Source organism: Coturnix japonica, chromosome 1 (genome assembly GCF_001577835.2).
Source record: "Coturnix japonica isolate 7356 chromosome 1, Coturnix japonica 2.1, whole genome shotgun sequence".
Classification (NCBI taxonomy): domain Eukaryota; kingdom Metazoa; phylum Chordata; class Aves; order Galliformes; family Phasianidae; genus Coturnix; species Coturnix japonica.
Genome location: NC_029516.1, coordinates 122,139,854 through 122,161,424, shown reverse-complemented (window position 1 = coordinate 122,161,424; position 21,571 = coordinate 122,139,854). Strand labels below are relative to the sequence as shown.

The following is a 21,571-nucleotide window of genomic DNA, read 5'->3' as shown; positions in this document are numbered from 1 at the left end:
TCTACATATCAAAATATGTATGGGTGTGTAATTGTATGCTAATAGGTTATAACCCAGTACGCTACCCCTATTGCTTCCAGGGTATTGCTACCAGGGCATGAAGCCTTGAGCCTCTATATGACATTTAGAAAGCTTTATCTAGCCTAGAAAGCTTGTAAAGGGTCGGAATATCTGTCCATCTGTTATGTTTGCTGCCCTAGTGCTTGTAGTGAGCTTTCACTGTGTTTGGTCTCTGAAGTGTTTTTTTTCATTCATGCTCTAGTTGCTCAAATGTTATTAAAAATAGCCCTCTGATCTTCTGTAACTAAAACCGAGTGAAAACACTTAACTGGAAGCTTTGTGAAAGCTTGCTACAGTATCAAGTACAGAATGATTATTGTGTTTTAGAGTGTGCAATCCTTGGGACATTTCAGGGTATTGATAAGTCTGGAGTCAGTTCTGTTCTGTGGGAGACAATATTAAAAGCTTTATTTTTCTTTTATATAAGTCACACTGTCTAGACTCGATTACTGGGAAAGTAATGAGGGATAAAATAAAGGATTTTGCCCAACACCTCTGTTCCATAGGGAATAACTATCTAAAAGAATAAATGACTAGAAATGAGAAAACAGCTGAGGGGAGTTGTTTGGCTAAACAAGTCAAATAAAATGATTTATCAGCAAGGAGCAGTAGTGGAGTCTTAAAAAGTAAGTAAAAACTTTTGCCCTTGTATTAACAGAGAATTTGGCTGTTAGGAATACCTACCATTGACCTCTTCCAAAACAACAAGTGTTCTTGGTTCAGAGTAGTAGTTCAAATGAAGTCAACTCATGAAGTAAAAAGTGCTTTTAGTTACTTGCCTTGAAGAAATTACAGCTTATGCAAACATGGCCATCGTTTCTTTTTATTGATTGCTGAAAAGGAAGGGATTACTATGATAATTTGGAAGGGGAAAAGGATGCTGCATTTTCCAGTCATGTGTAGGAGAGTTAACCATGTAGGTGGCTTTGTGGAGATCATACACATATGGCTTAGTTCTGTAAAACATATCCAATGAGCCCAAAAAAGACAAACAGGAATTTGTGTGTGTATATAAAATTTACTTACCATTTGCTTTGAGAAGCCATCAAGCTGTCAGTGTGCTTTTTTTGGTACCGTTCTCTCAGAATGAGTTATTCGGTAAGTTCTTAAAGCCCTGAGTGCTTAGGATCTTACCCAGCATCTACTGAAATGCGATTCCTCTGAACTTGGAATCTGCCTCAGACAGGAGGCTCAGTAAGGCAGATGATGGCATTGTATGCCAACTGTAGTTTCTTTCCTGTCCCATAGAAAAACAAACATGCTTTCAAATCTGTCCTTCCAGAACCATTTTCTTCTGTAGCTGATGATGATGCATCTCCAGTCAAATTTGTGTTTTTTCCTATTTAAGCATGCTTGCCCATAGCTTTCAGAATCAATGTATTCATATTCTAGGGTTTTTAGTTCTGCACACTCTTCAGCTGTTTAAAAAAAGAAAAAGATGATTGTCTGGAAGCGTTATATACATTCTCAGTAGTTTTCATGTCTGTTTTGAATGTAAACAACTTGCTTGCTTCAAAGTATCAATGTATAAACAGAGAAAAATATTTTTCATTAAGTTCTTTACTATGAGAGTGGTGAGGTGCTGGCACAGGCTGCCCAGAGAGGTTGTGGATGCCCCATCCCTGGAGGTGTTCAAGGCCAGGTTGGATGGGGCCATGGGCAGCCTGGTCTAGTATTGAATGGGGAGGCTGATGGCCCTGCATGCAACAGGGGGTTGGATTTTGATGATCCTTGAGGTCCCTTCCAACCCAAAATATTCTATGATTTTTCCCTCCCTAATATTTTGATTAAAAAACAAAACAAAAAGGAAACAGATGTGTAATTTGGGGAATCAGATCCACCAGGTATTATTGTTTCTCCTACTTCCTTAGAAAGTAATGTGACTTTGTTTTTCTGATTACTTGAAATTTTTTCTTCACTTTTTTTTTAAGGGACTGTGAATGTTTGGTGGTCTTTTTGAAGTTCGTGGTTGTTAAAGAGCAAACACAATTTGCCCGTCATAACCACATCATAGTATTCTGAGGTTTGCTTTAAATACTTGGTGCTCTTTTCTGGCTGACTGCCACACTGCAGCCTCTTTCAGTGAGCTGGGAGAGGACAAAGCGTCGCTTTGTCTTACACCACTAAGAATGTTCCATACATCCAGAATTCTAGATTAATTAGTTGCATAAGAGTATGTTTTCTGAAGGAATTTCCAAGAACAAAAAGACCTTCAAAGAACTGATACTTTGCCAAGACACTGCAAACACATCATTTTCCAATCATGTGATGCAGAGCCTGTGTCTTGGGTGCTTCACCCTGGGCCTCCTTACTGGGATAGCAAGGAAAAGACAATTGAGCTAAAGACTCTTATATTTCTCTAACTTCTCTAATTTTCATCTGGTTTTAGGTCTATGGACCTGGAACTCAGACGAGAGCTTTTCAATATGTCAGGTAAGCCTTGTTTGTGCTTTCTGATACTTATTTGCTGATTTTTTTGAGCTTGGTCACTTAATATGAGCGTCATTTTAATCCAGGAACTATTTTTATTCTTAGACCAGCTCTTCTTTCAGATAGAAGATGCAGAAGTCTTTAAAAATACCAAGGAGCAATACATTAGTTGGTTTAGAGCTCTGCATTAAAGTACTGTGTTCTTCCCTTTTAAGAGTGCCAGATAGGAAGGTTTTTAATGCTGCTTTGAGTCGGAAGGGTTTTTAACTCCCTGCATTTTAATACAATGCTGCCACCTTGTGTCTTGGGACTGCTCTGGTCAGTATTGTGCACGTTTCCCCTTCTAAGGGAAGGAACGAGTTCAGGGGGTATTGCTGTAGATGATGTTTGTAGTATAAGCAAAGATCAGAATGTACTTTCAGTAATAAAAAGTCAGTCTGGTCCATAAAATAGTCTGGTCTCTTTTGTTAGCTAAGCATCAGGGCCAGACTTCTGGGTTGTTTTAATCATGTGTTGTTTTAATCATGTTGTGCTTGGAAATGCTATTCTTTCTGACTACCAAAAGCAGTAACAGAGATGATAGAAGCTACTCCTTTAAAGATGTTATTCTGTAATGAAAGAAGTCTGGATTTGTATGTCTAAGGATGTGCTGATAACTCTGTGTTATTTTTCTGTGGGGAGGTAGCATCAAAATATTCTTTTTTAACAAATTTTTCTTAAAATTTTCAGAAAGAGAGAAGGTGATAAACTGAAAAGCAGGTGTTGGTGGTGTCATGTGAGATATGTGGGAAATGGACATCTAATGAATTTGGGTAGGAGAGGAAAGGAAGGTTTTTTTTCTTTCAAGTAAATTTTTCTTCATTTTCCTCAATATACTCAGAGGGACTGTAGCCAGTGTATCCCAAACCCTTTAAAACTAACCTTCATTTCAATGTATCTTTCAACTGGGACCATAACAAAAAGCAATGGAAACATGCAGTCATTTAAGGATATGCTGTAAATCTTATTTCAGCATTTCTCAGTTGACTAATCTGCTTTAACAGAGCTCTGAGGAGGCAGTTATCCTTTTAGACAAGAGTATTATTTATGGGGAAGTGAAAATTGCCACAATCTGTTTTCTTTTTATAGTGATCTTGTGAATGGATTGGTGGCGCTGATGAACAGCAATGTCAGCAGTCCTGTCAACCTGGTGAGTATGAGTGCTTCACTCTATTGAGTTTACTGTGCAGTAACCAATATCACCTGTGTTTTCCTCCTTGTCACTGATGCTGATTTCTAGAAGAAATAAATAGAGTAAAAAACTGCTTTATTATGAATAAACCCTGCGTTTTCACAGCATCACCAAGGTTGGAAAAGACCTACAAGATAACCCAGTCCAACCATCCACCAATCACCAATAGTTCTCACTAAACCATGTCCTTTAACACAGAGTACAAACGTTCCTTGAACACCGCCAGGGTTGGTGACTCCACCACCTCCCTGGACAGCCCATTGCACTGCCTTACCACTCTTTCTGAGAAGCAGTATTTCCTAACGTCCAGCCTGAACCTCCCCTGGTGTAGTTTGAAGCCATTCCGTCTAGTCCTATCACCACTTACACTAAAGAAGTGGCCGACCCCTAGCTCACTACAACTTCCCTTCAGGTAATTATAGAGAGAAATAACGTCTCCCCTGAGCCTTCTCTTCTCCAGGCTGAACAGTCCCGGCTCCCTCAGCCACTCCTCAATAAGGCCTGTGCTCCAGACCCTTCACCAGCTTTGTTGCCCTTCTCTGGACACACTCCAGGGTTGTGATGTCTTCCTTGCAGTGAGGGGTCCAAAAGTGGACACATCTGGGAGGTGCAGCCTCACCAGATCTGAGTACAAGGGGACAATCACGGCCCCGTTCCTGCTGCCAATGCTGTTTCTGATACAAGCCAGGATGTCATTGGCCCTCTTGTCCTCCTGGGCACACTTCTGGCTCATGTTCAGCCAAGCATCAATCAGTATTCCCAGATCCATTTCCTCTACACAGTCTTCCAGCCACTCTGCCCCAAGCCTGGGGTTGTTGTGGCCAAAGTGCAGGACCTGGCATTTGGTCTTGTTGAACCTCATCCCATTGGCTTCAGCCCAGCTCTCCAACCTGTCTGGATCCCTCTGTAGGGCCTCGCTACCCCCAGGCAGATCAACACTTCCAGCCAACTTGGTGTCATCTACAAACTTACTGAGGATGCACTCAGTGCCCTCATCCAGGTCATCAATAAAGATATTGAAGAGGACAGGCCCCAGCACTGATCCCTGGGCTGCACCACTTGTGACCAGTCACCAGTTGCACTTAGCTTAATTCACCACTGCTCTCTGGGCCTGGCCCTCCAGCCAGTTCTTTATCTAGCAAGGAGTGTACCTGTCCAAGCCATGGGCTGCCAGCTTCTCCAGAAGAACACTGTGGGAGACAATGTCAAATGTTTTCCTGAAGTCTAGGTAGACCACATCAACAGCCTTTCCCTTGTCCACCAGACAGGTCACTAGATCATAGAAGGAGATCAGGTTGGTCAAGCAGGACCTGCCCTTTGTGAACCATGCTGGCTGGGCCTGATACCCCGGTTGTCCCGCACTTGCCACGTGATTTCCCTCAGAAAAATCTGCTCTGTAACCTTCCCTGGTACCAAGGTCAGGCTCACAGGCCTGTTGTTCCCTGGGTCCTCTTTATGGCCCTTCTTGTAGATGGGAGTCACGTTGGCAAGCCTCCAGTGTTCTGGGACCTCACCAGTCAACAAGGAGCACTGATAGATGATGGAAAGCAGCTTGGCTATCACCTCTGCCAGTTCCCTCAGCACTCTCAGGTGAATCTCATCCAGCCCCATGGACTTGTGGCAGTCCAGTTGGAGCAGTAGGTCTCTGACTATTTCCTCCTGAATCGTCAGGGGTTTTGTCTGCTCCCCAGCTGAGACTACCAGGTCAGATAATGGAATACCCTTAGGATAACTGGTCTGATCTTTAAAGACAGACGTAAAGAATGCATTCAGAACTTCTGCCTTTTCCTTATTCTCAGTGGTCACATTCCCAGCCTCACCCAGTAAAGAGCGGAGACTCTCCTTAGTCCTCCTCTTAACGCTGATGTGTTTGTAAAAGAGTTTCTTCTTCCTTTTTACCCCAGTGGCCAGGTTGTCTTTAAGCCAGGCTTTTGCCTTTCTGATTTTATCTCTACACATCTTAACAACTTCTCTGTACTCTTTCTGAGTTGCCTGTCCCTTCTTCCACAGGAGGTAGATTCTCCTTTTCTCCCGGAGCCTCAAGAACAGCTCCCTATTCATCCATGCCAGTCTTCTTCCCCACTGGCTCATTTTGCGGCTCAGAGGGACTGCCTGCTCCTGTGCCTTTAAGACTTCCTTCTTGAAGAGCAACCAGCTGTCTTGGACCCCTTTACTCTCTAAGACTGAACCCCAGGGGACTCCCCCTACTAGTCTTCTGAACAATTCAAAGTCTGCCCTCCAGAAGTCCAAGGTAGCAGTTTTGCTGCTGCCCTTTATAGCTCTCCCAAGAATTGTGTATGTTGGGGAAGCTGAAGTCCCCCATGAGAACAAGGGCTGGCGATTGCACAGCTTCTGCCAGCTGCTCATAGAACACCTCATCTGTCTCTTCATCCTGGTTCGGTGGTCTATAGCAAACACCCACCAAGATGTCTGCCTTGTCAGCCCTTCCCCTGATCTTTACCCATTGGGATTTAACCTTGTCATCCCCTGCCACAAGCTCAGTATCAAAGCACTCTCTCACATAGAGAGCCACACCACCACCCCTCCTTCCTTGCCTATCTTTCCTGAAGAGTTTGTAGCCATCCATTGCAGCATTCCAGTCATGGGAGTCATCCCACCATGTTTCCGTAATGGCAGCTAGGTCACAGTTAGCATAGTTAGCGCAATGGCTTCCAACTCTTCTTGTTTGTTGCCCATGCTGCGTGCTTTGGTGTAGATGCACTTCAGATGAGCCCCTTACCCCTTATCCCATTACCACTCCCCCAGGCTCATCTCTAGCAGGCCTGGTTTTATCCCCTTCCCCCTTCATATCTAGTTTTAAAGCCCTCTCTACAAGCCCTGCCAGCTCCTGGGCAAGGATCCATTTCCCCCTTTGAGACAGGTGATACCCATCAGCAGACCTCAGGCCAGGTGCTGAGTAGACCACCCCATGATCAAAGAACCCAAAATTCTTGCGTTTGCACCAGCCTCTCAGCCATTTGTTTATAAGGTGGGTTTTCCTGGTTGTCTCAGTGTCCTTCCCTGCCACTGTAAAAATACAGGCAAATACTACTTATATACCTCCTCCATCAACTGGCTTTCCCCTAAAATCATTTTTATGGTCCTCAGGCTTCTGTCAGTGACATCATCACTCCAGCCTGAACTATCAGTAGAGGATAATAATCAGAGGTGCACATCAGGCTAGGAAGTTTTCATTGTAAATAGGAGGATTAAGCACCCAGGCATTAAGATATGATAGTTTCAAAAACATGAGAAAATTTCTGGAGTTTTTATGTTTGTATTAACAGGAAGATTCATGTAATGAGAGTATGAAATCCAAAAGAAAAGGATCAGAAGGGATCAGGATGCAAAATACACCAATTATTAGACTATATTTTCTAACTACAGAGAGCTCTGAAAGGAATGCTTAGCTCTGAATAAATAGGGATCACTTAAAACAAGCTTTGATTGGAGGAAAATGGGTTTATTTTCAGTTGCGTAATTTTCTAATATTGATTGGGATTCTTAGAACTTAACCTTTTTAATAGGGTTTTTACTTCGTCCCATTTGCTATCACCTTATCTTCAGCAGTAAATATAATAGGAAAAGGGTGCACATACCAGATCATTTCTTTGTACGTCAACTTTTGCCAAATCATGTACTCAACTCTGCAGTTGTTCACTAGTTTATAGATTTATATGTAGATAAACATTCAGCTGTAGGTCAAACAGGATGTAGAAAGAGGCATGTTAAAATAAGGAATGATAGAAGGAATTGAGTCTGAAGAGGAACTAATGCTAGCAGGAAGCTTTCAGCTTTTTATTCTGAAATGCTGAGGCTGTTTCTCATGTGCAAGCTTGCTGAAAGATGTGAGATAAGAAATGAAATGTTGTGTAGGAAAGCAGGTAGCCTGTTATATGTATCGGTGGATTTGTAGATGTAGAAAATTTGGAAGTAATCAATTGTAGCAAAATCGGTTGAACTTAGTGTACTTATTTATATATATACATGAAGTCTTTATTATATCATCTGTCCTCAACTCATCAGAGTCCTTGTGTACAGACTGAACTGTTGATGTGGTTGTATGCATTGCTGAATTGGGGTACGTAATTTTATTTACGTGATTAAGGGATGCATTTGTTTGTTCGTTACATAATGGTTTTTGGATACACACACACATCACATTGAGTTCTTTTCATCTGAGAAGAAATGAGGTATCATGTTGAGGTTTTTTTCGGTTTAACATCAGTCTGTTAGAACTGTCTATTCTTAGAAAGATAATATGTTGTAAGTTAATATTGTAAAGAATACTCCCTTCTATTTTTAGGGAAACCCAGAAGAGCACACGATCTTAGAGTTTGCCCAGTTAATCAAAAAACTTGTTGGTGAGTATTAAGTAATTCTTCACTGGATTTCATGAAGTGCTTATTGTCGTTAGATGATTTTGTCTTGATTAGTATATGTATTACATAGATAATTTAATTGGTCTTGGATTTCTTAATAACTTTATTAAAGCCAATTGTATCCTGGCCGTATAATTAAATATTAAAAAGATAATCCAAATCCTTTGAGCTCTATGTAAAAGACTGCATGAACAGTCAAATGAATGCATTCTTTCAGTGTATCTGCATGATTTATGTCAGTAATTTTATATGTTTATGCAAGTTACTAATTACCTGAAAGTGAAGTTTTCCTCACTGTATGCTGTAAAAATACCTTACATAATATCCTAGATGAAATACAGATACTTTAGCAAGGTGATTCTTTACAGTTGTGCAGGCTGTTCTCCTTCAATTACCACTAAAAAGCTTCATGCTGTGGTCCTAGTCTTTCTCTACTCTTCTTTGATCTACCAGTGACTCCTGCAAGGGCTGCCAGCACCTCCCTTGAATGTGGCATGGAAGGAAACACTTTGACTTCCCCTTCATACTTGTTCTAATATCTGTAGCACTTCAGAGCCCTCAAGAATGGAAGTAAATAGCTGTGCACGGTCTTGTAATGTGGCTTCCTCATGAGATGAAACATGCTGGTGCCCTTAGCTGAGGATTTTAGTCTGTAGATTCCTTGAGTGCTTCTGAGAGATCTGTGAAAAGTGACTGAAAATTACAAGTTCAGACATACAGTACAGAAGTTGATGCATGTGGTGTTTCAAATAGGGAACCATCCCCACTGGAAAACATCTGTAAATCCACAGCTCAGGGAAGGAATTGAAAAACACAGCACCAAACCCATCTGGCAGATAAAATAATCTTTACTTTGTCTGTTTGTTCACAAACAACTTGACCTGTTTCAGTCTGCCTGGAGAGGCAATTTATTTCTACATCCATAAAATCTCACAGTAAGATGGCGTATAAACTGTTAGCTAGATTAGATTAGATAAACTGTCCTGTGTGTTTTCATGAGGGAAGACAAGTATTACGGGTATTTAACAACCAGACTGAAAAGTATGGACAAAGAACAAGTGAAGTCCTTTTGCAATGGAAAAACACTAACAGAATTGCAGGACTGCTGAAACTGACAAGGATCTCTGGGTTGCTCTGGCCCAAGTCCTGATTGAGCACTGAAAAGAGCCTGGCTCTGTCCTCTTGGTGCTTTCCCTTCAGTGGTACACACGGACTGAAGAAATCTCCCCTGAGGCTTCTCTTTTCTAGGCAGAACAGTCCCAGATCTCAGCCCCTCCTCACAGGATGGGTATTTCACTCCCTTGGTCTCTTTCATGGCTTTTTTTTTTTTTTTTTTTTTGGACCATCTACAGAAGTGTCCTTCTTGTACTGGTGGACCCAGATCTGGACGTAGTACTGAGTGGAGAGGAAGGGTCAGCTCTCTTGACCTGCTGGTAATCCTAATGCAATGAATAATACCATTGTCTTTTTATGTCCAACTTGGTGTCCAGCAGCACTTTCAGGTCCTTTCCTGCCAGGCTATGTTCCAGCTTGTCCTGGTCCATGAGGTTATTCCTCTGCAGGTACTAGACTCAGTAATTCCACTTGTTGATCTTTGTGAGGATTCTGGTAGGCCATTTTTCCAGTGTGTCAGGATCTCCTTGGGTGGCAGCATGGCCTTGATCCTGGTGTACCAGCCACTCACATTGGCTCAGTGTTGACTCCTTGGATACACCAGCATTGTAGACATTCAGATAGGCTTTGTGTCACTCATCACCACCATCTGGACCTGTCTACTTAGCGGTACATCAACAGCTTGTGTCAATGAATTTCATGAATGACAGTATCAGAAACCTTGCTGAAGTCAATATCTACTGCTCTCCTATTGTCTACAGGGACAGTTACTTCATCAGAGAATGTTGTTTAAGTGAATAACATTAATTCTCTTTGTGAACACATGCAGAAATCTTCAAGAAATGTTTTGTGATCCATGCTGTTCTAGGACAGCTGGTTCACCCAGCTGTTGCATGCAGTACAACTGCATGGAATGCTTTTCAGTGCTGGAAATACGATGCAGAAACGTCAGAATCACCTAACGTTTCAGTAGTAGAAAAGACTAAGTGCAGCATGTGGTGAGTTGCAGGTAATAATGCACAGTCTCTTGTTTGATAGGCAGCGGGAGTGAAATCCAGTTTCTCTCAGAAGCACAGGATGACCCTCAGAAACGAAAACCTGACATCAGAAAAGCCAAGTTGTTACTTGGATGGGAACCTGTGGTATGTACAGCTGTTATCACTGTTGTTGTGCCCAAAAACGTGGGGAGGACCACATAGCAATGATATCTTTCAGTTTTCAAAGTGTCTGCTTAACACCATCTCTAAGATAGCTTTAAAATGGTTGTAAAGTGCCTACAGTCTCTTGTACTGTTGCACCAGCTTATGATTCAGGAACTTCTGGATAAGATTGCATGGCTTGTGCCATACAGGAGAACATATTGGTACTGGCATGTGTGACATACCTAAGTTGAAAACAATTTTAGGGGCTCTTCAGTGTTTTCACATGTGTATTATGGAGTGACTACCATTTTTGTAAGCCTGATGTGTTCTTTGAAGGATACGGTACGTAGTTACAAGAGCCTAATGAGTTTACTGTTGCTGCTGCCATCTTAGTTCCTGTTTTGCTGTGGTAACGTGCATTATGAAAGGAAAAAAAAAATTACTTTTAATTTAGTTAAAAGCTTTTTGAAAGATCTATGGAGTAAGACTGCTTTTAAGGCGATTAATAGCAACACTGCAACCAAAATATTCATTTGGGTTGCTTGTAGGGAGTAATATGACAGCAGAATTTTCTGTTCTGCCATAGCTCATTTAAAGGGAACTGTGTGAAACTCAGGCTAAGCAAAATGTGAACCTCATCAGAGAGAGCTGATACTTCTTTGTGTGTGTTTTATTTTAATTCTGGTGGGCTGAGCCAAACTAGATTAAAAATCTCTTTTTTTGGGCTAAAAGTATCATATATGGAGGCGTTCAGGGTTTATTCTATGTGTAAATAAGTTTGAAATGTGCCCAGGGTTAGTCATACTTATCTTACTATCCACAGTAATATCTGTCCACCTCTGAAGCTTGGTTACTAGCCATCTGAGGTGATCAAGGTTGTTGTTACTCAGCACAGCTGATATGCACAAATTACGCATTGACCATGATGACATTTATTTTCCTTTTCACCCTTCAGATGAAGATAGTTGCAAGTGTATAACCAAGCAAAGCTGATGATAAGATCTGGCTTGCCTGGGAGGAGAGGTCTATATAATCCCTGGAAAGAGCATGACTTTCTTAGCCAGCTCCTCATTTTTGCCAGCACAATGGTTTGTAGGCTTTTCAGATTTACAGAAATCTTGCCAGGAAGCCTGCAAACCCATCTAGTAAATGCAAGCCTATTAATGTAAAAAAAAAAAAAAAGTAGCTCCAGACTCTTCTGAAAGGATTTGGAGACACCAGATATTAATATACCATACCTTAAAGCACAATGAGGATGTTGTATGATCACAGAAAGTTGAAAGCAGTTAACTTTTATACCATTGGCCTTCTATGTTCGGTACCAAAATTTGCTCTGAAGTACCAGTGCAGTATTGATGCACAGAGCTGTAGGCATGTAGCTTTTATACTGCTTTTTTATCCTCCTGTACTAATGATACCAGCAAACATGTCAGAGCTTGTGGCTCCTGAGCAAAGTGAATAATAATTCTGTTGTTACTGTCTACAAATCACAACCTATAAATACAGGCATAGAATGTGAAGGATTACAATTATTTCTATGGGATGTAAGGAAGTTACGTAAGATACTGAAGGATAATCTGTATCCCTTTTTCTTTATATCAGTGCAGACAATAACAAAAAAACCGACCAACTTTATACCTTTCTATGACATATACCGTTCTGTGAGACTCTGCAAAAGGTGGTTCTTAATACTAAAAACAGAAGAGCCTTAAATTTTTATCTCTTCCACTGCGTAACTCTTGAGTTCTGAAAATCTGTTCTAACACGAAGTCGATCAAATGTAACTATCTGAATGATTTACATTCATTAAGCTTTTTTACTTGCAACATCAGAACATGCATCTGAAGTTTGAAAGCTTGAAGTTTGATGCATTAGCAGTGCTGAGATGTAACCAGCGTGTGGTGCTGTTAATACTTACATTGGCAAAGAATTAAAGGACTTTCTAGCAGTCTTTTAATAGCTGCATTAAAAAAAAAGTCACTGTTGTGAATAGAGCTGATCTCGACTCAGAGTGATACGATTCTCTCATTTTTGGGGAACAGGTCCCTCTGGAAGAAGGTTTGAATAAAGCAATTCATTACTTCCGTAAAGAACTTGAATATCAGGCAAACAATCAGTACATTCCCAAACCAAAACCTGCAAGGATGAAAAAAGGAAGAACAAGGCATAACTGAAGACTTGTTGGTTGGACAGGAAACGCCCTGCTTGACATTTGACGGATGTAATATTTTTCTTTTATTTTTTATTTGGAAGAGACTTTGAAACAGGTATCATGAAGAACAAACTGGAATCTCATTCTGAAGCTTGCTTTAAAGAAGTGGATGTGCCTAAAAAATAACAAATATCCCCCTTCCCCTGCAAATCTTGCCTTGCACTTTTTAAATCTGTCTTTTTATGTAAAAATAGAGTAGAGGCATCTTTTAGTATCTTCAGGTTTTATATCTTGCCGTGAGATCATTTTGTTGTGACTGTCCTTGACAGTTTTATTTACTGGTTTCTTTGTGAAGCTGAAGATAAACACAAACGGGATGGAAAATGCCAATTTATTTATAAAAATGGATGCTATAAAATATGAGAAGTTGTACTATGCATAAGAAAATTAGCGGTGTTGTCAGATGGGAGACGCTGACACTGAATATAGAGGAGTTTAAAAGAATTCTGTACGAGAGCTTTATGTATTCTTTAAACGAGAGATTTTTTCAAAGGTTTAGTTTTAGTCGTACACTTGAATTTGAGATATTTTCATTGATTACCATGGATAAGGATATTTTGAATCACTACTGTGTTGTGCGTACTCTGGGAATAAAGTTAATGTATTATTGGTTACAGTGGTCGAATATGCTATTTTAATAAAATATTGAAACTTCCATTTGTTTTTTTGCATTCCAGTGTGGGCACTTCTCAGGCATTATGTGTCTGTGTATGTATTGTGTGTTAGTTGGAAAGTAACAGTCCTTACGTATTTGGCTCAAGGCTAACAGCATTTGGTCCTGCATTGTTCATCTCTTAATAGCTGTATAGGAAGGGATGCAGGATGTCTGTTGAAATAGTCTGGACAAAGGCATCATGATGTATTCCATCTCAGGCAGTTGATAATGATGCAGGAGTATGAGATTTTATTTAAGCCACGGCCTAACTTAACAGCATCCCTATCTTGAAGAAACATTTCTCTTTTAGAATTGAATTACCTATAAACAACTATAAACAACTTTTCGTAACTATTTCTGTCACCCAAAAATACCACATACCAAGGACTGAATATCTAGGAGGAAGAATTGGCAGAAGGTTTTTAAAAGGTGTTTTGTTATAGGGTCACTCAAAATGGAAAATCCTGAATCTCATCCAGCGAAGTGACTTGACTTTACCTCATGGAAACATGTTGTTTCATTAGAGGAATGGGTTCTTTGGGTTTTTGAGGTCTGCAAGTTGATGGTTGACATGCAACTTAACTGTGGAGAGATCCTGAGCTGCCAGACTTGGAGATTCATCCTGGCTGCCTGGCAAGGTTTCCCAGGACTTTAGGAGTGATGTGGCTGCAGCGCTCACTTGTGGGTATCGCTTGGACCAGCTCTGCAATGATCTCTATAAAACATGAGAGTATCTTCCCTGCTCACACACACAGGTTTTCTTCCAGTGGAAGTCTGCCATGCAACAAAGATGGAGGGCCTGTGGGAGCATTTCCCGCTCTGCTTGGAGAGTCAGCAACCTGCCTAGAATTTAATTACTATCCATCACCTCCATGATTTCACAGCTGAGCGGCTTGGGGTCTGCTTTACACTTGAAGCCTTTTTTCTAGGTAGTTGATCTGGGCATTTTTTCCGTATTAAGTAGCCTGAAAAGTACACCGCGGTACGTGTGCTCTGAATGTGCATAGTCCAACCTATAATTACCAGTACAGTCACAAATCACTGCCTCTCTATATGCTCCAAATCACAGCTGGATACGTGTGAAATTAGTGCCCCCCTCCTTTAACAGTTTTGTGGTGAGAATTGCAGTTCGCCTCCCAGCACAGTGTTTTTAACCCTTAAGGGTTAAAAGCTGTTTTTAGATTGCTTCACAGCCTGATCTCCTTGATAGAAAGAGCAAATCAGGTGGAGGGTAAATGACTGGCACTGATATGGCCGATTTGTTTGTAGGCAGTATGCCTCCCAGTGGGCCCGAGTGACAGTCTGTATTGATCTGCTGCTTCTTTTATATTACCTCCAGCTCCAGTGATCTATATCTGGAAGAAGTGGTGTGCAAGGCACGCTCTGCTGTGGGTTCCTCCAGCCTCATAAGGTCCACTCCTACTGTCTGGAAGTTACCACAGAAAGAGGGACTTGGACAGGCTTGAAGGTGGGCCTATTCCAACCTCATGAAGTTGAATGAGGCCAAGTGCAAGGTCCTGCTCCTGGGTTGAAACATCCCAAGCACAGATACAGGTTGGATAGAGAATGGCTTGAGAGCAGCCCTGAGGAGAAGGATTTGGGAGTGTCAGTTGATGAAAGACTCAACATGAGCTGGCAGTGTGCACTTGCAGCCCAGAAGGCCAACCGTATCCTGGGTTGCATCAAGAGAAACGTGACCAGCAGGTTGAGGGAGGTGATTCTGCCCCTCTGCTCTTTTGAGTCCTCTATGAGGACAGGCTGAGAGAGCTGGAGGTTCCAGGAGGACCTTATAGCAGCCTTCCAGTACCTGAAGGTGCCTATAGTAAAGCTAGGGAGGGACTTCTTATAAGGGCAGATAGAGAAAAGACAAGGGAAAATGGCTTTAAACTGGAAGAGGGTAGGTTTAGACTAGATATTAGAAGGAATTCTTTACTGTGAGGGTGATGAGACACTGGAACAGGTTGCCCAGTGAATGCCCCCTCCCTGGAAGCATTCAAGGCCAGGCTGGATGGGGTTTGAGCAACCTGGTCTAGAGGGAGGTGTCCCTGCCTATAGCAGGGGGTTGGAAATAGGTGATCTTAAAGGTCCCTTCTAACCCAGACCACTGTATGATTCTAAAAGATCCACTGTTAGATTACGTATCTTATGCAATATACTTCTGTTTCTACACACAGGGCTGCTCAGAAGCTCTGTAAAGTACATTATTGGTCTACAGACAGCACAATGAGGCATGCAGATGTAATTTAAGCAATAAGTTGCGTGAACACACACACTAGAGAAGCCTTGTGTCTTATCTTTAGGTTAGATTTTTTGCTCTGGGGGGATAAAGTAATCATCTGACAGTCTTTTCTTGTGTCTGGGGCATTTGCAGCTTCTCTAAGGTTCTGGCTAAGCAGCCACTGAGCTCACTGCCCACGGGATACTTATGAATGTCATTTTGTTTTCCAGAAACTTTTAGAAATATATATATGGGACAAAAATAAATTAACCACTGTAAAAATATGTTTGAAATCAGGTTTAAAGTTGAAGCAGGCAAGGAGAAATGACAAATGCAGTTAGATAAGTTCGTTAGCCTTAGAGAACAGGCTAAAGAGCAAAACAGGGCTGTGATTAGTGTGATGGATTAAGCTGGTCCCCAGGCCTTTATTAGTACGAAGTTCAGTGCTACTTGTGGTCAGGAAGTCCTCGTACGTTGTTAGAGATTTGTACATACAAAAAAAAGGATGCTTTGTTAACAGTAAGGGAAGTATGTGCCAGTCCTAACATCCATACATCCTCCCCCTGAAAGCAGTGGAAATGTAACCTCCACAGCTCCATAGTGGTTTTGTTTCAAACATTTCCCAATGCTGGCATCACCAGTGGCAGAATGACATGGCATGAAAAAGACCTGGACTTCAATGGGACTGCAGGCATACAGACAGTATTCATGTATGCTAGGGTGACAATAGCAAATGTGGCAACAACTTCTTGTCTGCCTTGTTTTGCTTCTGCTTTACAGCTTGGAACAAGCAACAGCTAGTTCTTCCTTGCTGTTTTCCCTAGTTTTTTACTCTTTGGCAAGGTGGGGATCCTCTGAGTGCCCTGCTCTGTGCCCTGGCTGAGCCAGCTGAAAGGTCCAAAGCATGAAACCACGGTGTGGTGGCCAAACTGCTGTCAAAGCCAAGTACTGAAATCTAGGCTCTGATCAGTCTAGGCCCCACCATTACAAGGAAGGAAAACTACACTTCCCATCCAGGAAACAATCCTGGGATAAAAGTGCATGGTTCTGACTGACTTCTGTGGCTGACAAGCTGGGGATGTGGCATTTTGTGGCTGCGGGATGTTAAGAGATGGGCTGTGGCCTGTTTGTCCCCGTTCTGTAGGAAGCCACAATGAACAATGCCACTCTTCTGTCCTGGTGGAGAGGTTACGTGGTGTCAGAGCTGAGATGGCCAGGGACAGTGATGTGATGCACCCTATGCTGTCTGTGAACAGAAGAGAACAGCTGGGAGAGGGAGTCTTGTGTTAGGATACAAAGCCAGGAGTGGCAGACATACCAGAAGGCTGTACTGCCATTCAGTAAGACCTGGGCAGGATGGTGAGCTGGGTGGAAAGGAACTTGATGAGCTTCAACAAGAGCAAGTGTGGGGAGAAGGACCTGGATGTCTTAGTGGGCACTGTGGGCCGAGAAGGCCAATGGGATCCTGGGGTGCATTACAAAAAGAGTGCCCAGTAGGTCAAAGGAGATGATCTGCTCTTTACTCTGCCCTGGTCAAGCCAGATCTGGAGCATGTTGACCAGTTTTGGGCTCCTCAGTTCAAGAAAGACAGAAAACTGCTGGAGACAGTCCAGCTGAAGGCTACAAAGATGGTGAGGGGCCTGGAGAATCTCCCTGATGATGAAAGGGTGAGAGGTGCAATGACGTCTCCCCAGAGGCTTGTCCAGGCTGAACAAGCCCAGCTCCCTCAGCCTGTCTTCATAGGAGAAGTGCTCCAACCCTCTGATCATCCTTGTGGCCTCCTCTGGACCCACTCCAACAGCTCCACATCCCTCCTGTGCTGAGGGCCCCAGGCCTGGATGCAGTACTGCAGGTGGGGCCTTACAAGGGCAGAGCAAATGGGGACAATCACCTCCCTCTCCCTGCTGGCCAATCCCCCTCCAACCCCCCTTCCCCCAAGAAATAATTGGATTTGTTTGTTGACACAAAACTGAATGAGCCAGCACATCTGAAACGTGTTAGGTTATACTATATATTCTATATGCCAGCCTAGATGCTATGATGTAATTTTGTGATTGAGTGTAGAAAAGGTAACAAAAAAAAAGCCCTTTTAAAAAGTAATTTCTAGTAGGACGGCTTAAAGAAACTTGCTGTTACAGACTCTACTAAATAATGGGAAAGTTTATCAAAAAAAGCTTTATTTCTGTAACACTCTGTATATCGCATACTACTAAGTAACAATAATGAAAGAAAAGTCATGTTTCTTTCTTGGCAGCTCCTGCTGTTGTACATGAACAGGAGGGAAGCAGACACAGTGACTGGGGAAGGGCTTGGCTTTGCTCAGCCCCATACATCCCAGCTGTAGGAGGATGAAAGCCATCAGTAATCATCATAGTTGACTCCTGCCCCATGCCTGAAGGTGTGTGGGTTCCGGGGTCCGATGGGTGAGTCCTCATCATAGTGGTGTTGGTAGTACCCCCCATAGTACTCACTGCCACCGCGCCCCAGGCTCGTCCAATAGGACATGTCATCTTCAAATTTCTGCCAGGGAGAGAATGAGATTGAAAGAAAAAGATGAAAGAGGGGCTCCTTTTTGTCTCATACAGATAATTCAGATCCAGAATTTCTCCTCAGAAACTCAGATCCTTTGCATCTAAGCCTGCATCTAAGGGGCTTTCTCTGTGAGATGTGACCAGTCTGGTTTCCCAGTGCCCTACACCTGCAGTCATGGCTTACCTGAGCGCAAAGTGGGTGCATCGCCCTTTGTTAAATGCCTGTTATTTTTCTCTTGTAAAATCATAAGGCTGTAGAAGCAGTTCAGTTCTGCTCACGGCAGCAGTGGAAAAACAGTACGCGAGGATATCGAACGCTTGCCAAGCCAAAGCCTTTCCATCTGAATGGCTCTTTGGAAGTATTTCTGGCTGAGATTCGTAAAGAAAGTTTTGCAAAGTACACAATGGGTAAGAACGGCCTAAGTCCTTTCTGAAACGTTGCTGGAACTGACAGTTATCTCATTGTTAAGGCTGTGTCTTAATACTCCACCAAGCCTCCTAAGTGGACTCATTGTATCTCACAACAGGCCTGGTTTCATTTGTCAGTGCACACAGGAACTTGTAGAGAGGAATACATCTTGTCTGCGTGGTTTGCCCTTTCTACTTAACCTCTTACTGTTTGCGCCCAGCCTTCAGTTCCTGATTCATAAAACTGCTTTTGTTAATTTCCATATTGTGTAGCCTCGCTGTTAAAAAGTCACTTTTATCTGCATAATGTCCGGGAGCAACAAAAAAAAATGTATCCTTCATTATTTCAGTGCAAGCAAAGGCTTTCTTCTTTTAAATCGTTCCAGCTTTGAAAATGAGCGCATTCATCTTCTAAGCAATCCACATAATGTGAAGGTCTAACGTGTACTCCAGCTTGCCTGTGCCGGTGCAATCTCATTAAGCACGCGCACGCAGCTGTCAGAAGCCAAGAATCCAACATCTATGACTATTTTTACCTCTTATTTATGTATGGGTTCTTCTATGCCCGGGACCGCAACTGAACACAGAGTCTGCTGAGCAGAGCTTTGCTCAGTGTGTGTACCAGCTGGGGGCTCCTGATCCTGCCCCAGTGTTCTTACAGCTTAGAAATATACCCTCATGGTTCAAAGGGCAAGGTCACAGCACGTCTGTGGGGTCTGCACACTCTGCATCAGGTAGCTAACATTGGTTGGGAAAAACCACTAAGATTATCTAGCCCAATCATCAGCTCATCCCCACCATGCCCACTGCCCACATCCCTCAGTGCCACATCCACACAGCTCTTGAACACCTCCAGGGATGGTGACTGCACCACCTCCCTGTGCAGCCTGTGCCACTGCATCACCACTCCTGAGAAGAAATTGTTCCTATTATCCAACCTGAACCTCCCCTGGCACAACTTCAGGTCATTTCTTCCCCTCCTATCACTGTTATCCAGGAGGAGAGGCCAACCCCCACCTCACTACAGCCTCCCATGCCCCCACCCAACCTCACAACCTGGGGAAGCCCTGCACTTACCGCCTCATCAAAGCCAAGGTAGAGGAACTGCTGGTACCACTGCTGTACATCAGGCTGGCTGCGGTCCCACAGCTGCCGCCGCTGGCGCCTCAGGCTGCGCAGGAACCCCTTGGCTGCCTCTTCCTTCAGCGACACCTCCGGCTTCGTGGCAATGGGGGCTGGAATGAATCCCCCCCCCAAAGAAAGAGGCTGAGAAGTTCTTAATCAGCCTAAATTGTGCCACATCTTTGGTGTTATTTCATCACCTTTGTGCTCAGCGGAGCGGCGTGTGAAGCAATAATGAAAATAGGAATTGCTGATGTGATGGCTTCATAGCCCCCGTTCTCTTTGCTTTTATCATAGCTATCCCGAGCTCAAGGCATGTTACACATGGAATTTAAATACACAGTCCAAACGGAGAATGGGAGCCTGGGCTCTGCTTGCTGCAGCTGCAGGAATGGGAGGGACGCGTGGCCGCTGTGTGTGCTCATGGTGCAGCAGAGCTGTGCATGGTGGGGTTTGCTTGGAGTGCTTACACAGCTCCAGGATGGGGGCACAGCAACAGCACCCTGAGAGCCTCAATGGGCGGCAGCAGAACCAGCAAGGGAAAATACAGACAATTGGCTGCTTCTCTATTTACCTTCTCGTTTCTGAAGCATCTGCTTAAGTTTATTTCCTCTTGAAACACCTAGAGAAGTAAAAGTATAATGCATGTTTTTCTGACCACTCTTATTTGGTAAGAAGGAAATAACGAATACAAAACGATTCCTTCCTATCAAGGAAAATGTGGAGCATGATTCCACCCGCACCTCCCCATACCTCCCATTTCCCTGCCTGAGTTCAACAGAAGCTGTAGGGAACCCTCCTGCACCCCGACATCCTTTCCCCAGCCCTTAGTGGGATGGATCCCCATCCCAGCAGCCTTAGTTGCCAGCACAGCCAGAGCCGGGCTCCCCACCAGGCTCCCCACCAACCATTTCCCCGCGGAGCGACTGCAAACAAAGAGTTATAGGGGAGAGATGCTCACTCACCGGGAGCTGCGCACAGCAGCGGCACGACGAGGAAGAGGAAGAAGAGGAGGAAGGTCCAGGGTAGAGCTCCGCGGGGGCACGGTGGCGGCATGGGTGGTGGCCTCCCCGCCGCGACGGGACGGGACGGGACAGGACGGGACGGGACGGGACAGGACGGGACGGGACGGGTAGGAGGGAGAGCGGAGCAAGGGATGGCCGCGCCCACGCCCACGTCGCGCCCGCCCTCGGCCCGGCCCGGGGCCCCGCTGTGGGGGGAGCGAAGCTAAGGAGGCCCCGGTACCGGGATGCTCCGGAGTGCGGCTGTCAGGAGTGGATCCTCAGTATACAAGCACCTCTTCTTAAATGGGATGGGATGGGTTGAGATTGAGGACAGGGTAGGATAGGGTATAGTAGTGTAGGGTAGGGTAGGATAGGATTGGATAAGTGGGATGGGATGGGATAGGGTAGGGTAGGGTAGGGTAGGGTAGGGTAGGGTAGGGTAGGGTAGGGTAGGGTAGGGTAGGGTAGGGTAGGGTAGGGTAGGGTAGGGTAGGGTAGGGTAGGGTAGGGTAGGTTGTAGGTAGGGTAGGGTTGGGTAGGTAGGGTTATAGGGTAGGGTAAGGGTAGGTAGGGTAGGGTAGGGTGTAAGGGTAGCGGTAAGGACTGATAAGTGGGATTGAGATGGGATGGATGGAGATGGGATGGAATGGGATGGGAATGGGATTGGGAATGGGATTGGGATGGGAATGGCGCATGAGGTGGGATGGGTAGGGTGGCGGTGGGGTGGGTGGGATGGGATGGGGTGCTGGATGGGATAGGATAGGATAGGATAGGATAGGATAGGATAGGATAGGATAGGAAGTAGGATAGGATAGGATAGGATAGGAGGATATAGGATGGATAGGATAGGATAGGAGTAGGATAGAATGTGAAGAACTGAAGTTGTTCAGTCTAGAGAAGAGGAGGCTCAGGGGTGACCTTATCACTCTACAATGACCTTAGGTGGTGCTGAGGTGGGAGTTGTCATGTTCTTCCAGGTAACAACGATCGGATAAGAGGGAATGCCTTCAAGTTGTGCCAGGGAAGATTCAGGTTTGATGTTAGAAAATACTTCTCTGAAGGG

General features: G+C 43.8%; 2 protein-coding genes across 2 annotated transcripts in view; one reads left to right on the top strand and one right to left on the bottom strand.

The window, feature by feature from the left end:
* Positions 1 to 13,227, top strand: part of UXS1 (UDP-glucuronate decarboxylase 1) — a 56,587-nt gene extending 43,360 nt beyond the window's left edge. Inside the window, exons 11-15 of the mRNA XM_015849816.2 lie at positions 2,450 to 2,493; positions 3,619 to 3,679; positions 8,028 to 8,085; positions 10,255 to 10,358; positions 12,401 to 13,227. Of these exons, the coding sequence (XP_015705302.1) occupies positions 2,450 to 2,493; positions 3,619 to 3,679; positions 8,028 to 8,085; positions 10,255 to 10,358; positions 12,401 to 12,532 (399 nt within the window). The 3' untranslated portion in view covers positions 12,533 to 13,227. The remainder of the gene's footprint in view (positions 1 to 2,449; positions 2,494 to 3,618; positions 3,680 to 8,027; positions 8,086 to 10,254; positions 10,359 to 12,400) is intronic.
* A 4,361-nt stretch (positions 13,228 to 17,588) lies between these two features.
* ECRG4 (ECRG4 augurin precursor) lies at positions 17,589 to 20,685 on the bottom strand. The gene is made up of 4 exons (XM_015849829.1): positions 20,470 to 20,685; positions 20,079 to 20,126; positions 19,460 to 19,617; positions 17,589 to 17,963 (listed from the first exon to the last, which is right to left on the bottom strand). Exons 1-4 carry the CDS (start codon positions 20,558 to 20,560, stop codon positions 17,802 to 17,804), a joined length of 459 nt encoding a protein of 152 aa, XP_015705315.1. The 5' UTR covers positions 20,561 to 20,685; the 3' UTR covers positions 17,589 to 17,801.
* Between the last annotated feature and the right edge of the window lie 886 nt (positions 20,686 to 21,571).

Coding starts and splice junctions, on each gene's coding strand:
- ECRG4 (XM_015849829.1), bottom strand. CDS start 20,560: ATGCCGCCACCGTGCCCCCGCGGAGCTCTACCCTGGACCTTCCTCCTC. Junction 20,127..20,469: donor GCTGCTGTGCGCAGCTCCCG/GTGAGTGAGCAT, acceptor TTACTTCTCTAG/GTGTTTCAAGAGGAAATAAA. Junction 19,618..20,078: donor GATGCTTCAGAAACGAGAAG/GTAAATAGAGAA, acceptor GATTCATTCCAG/CCCCCATTGCCACGAAGCCG.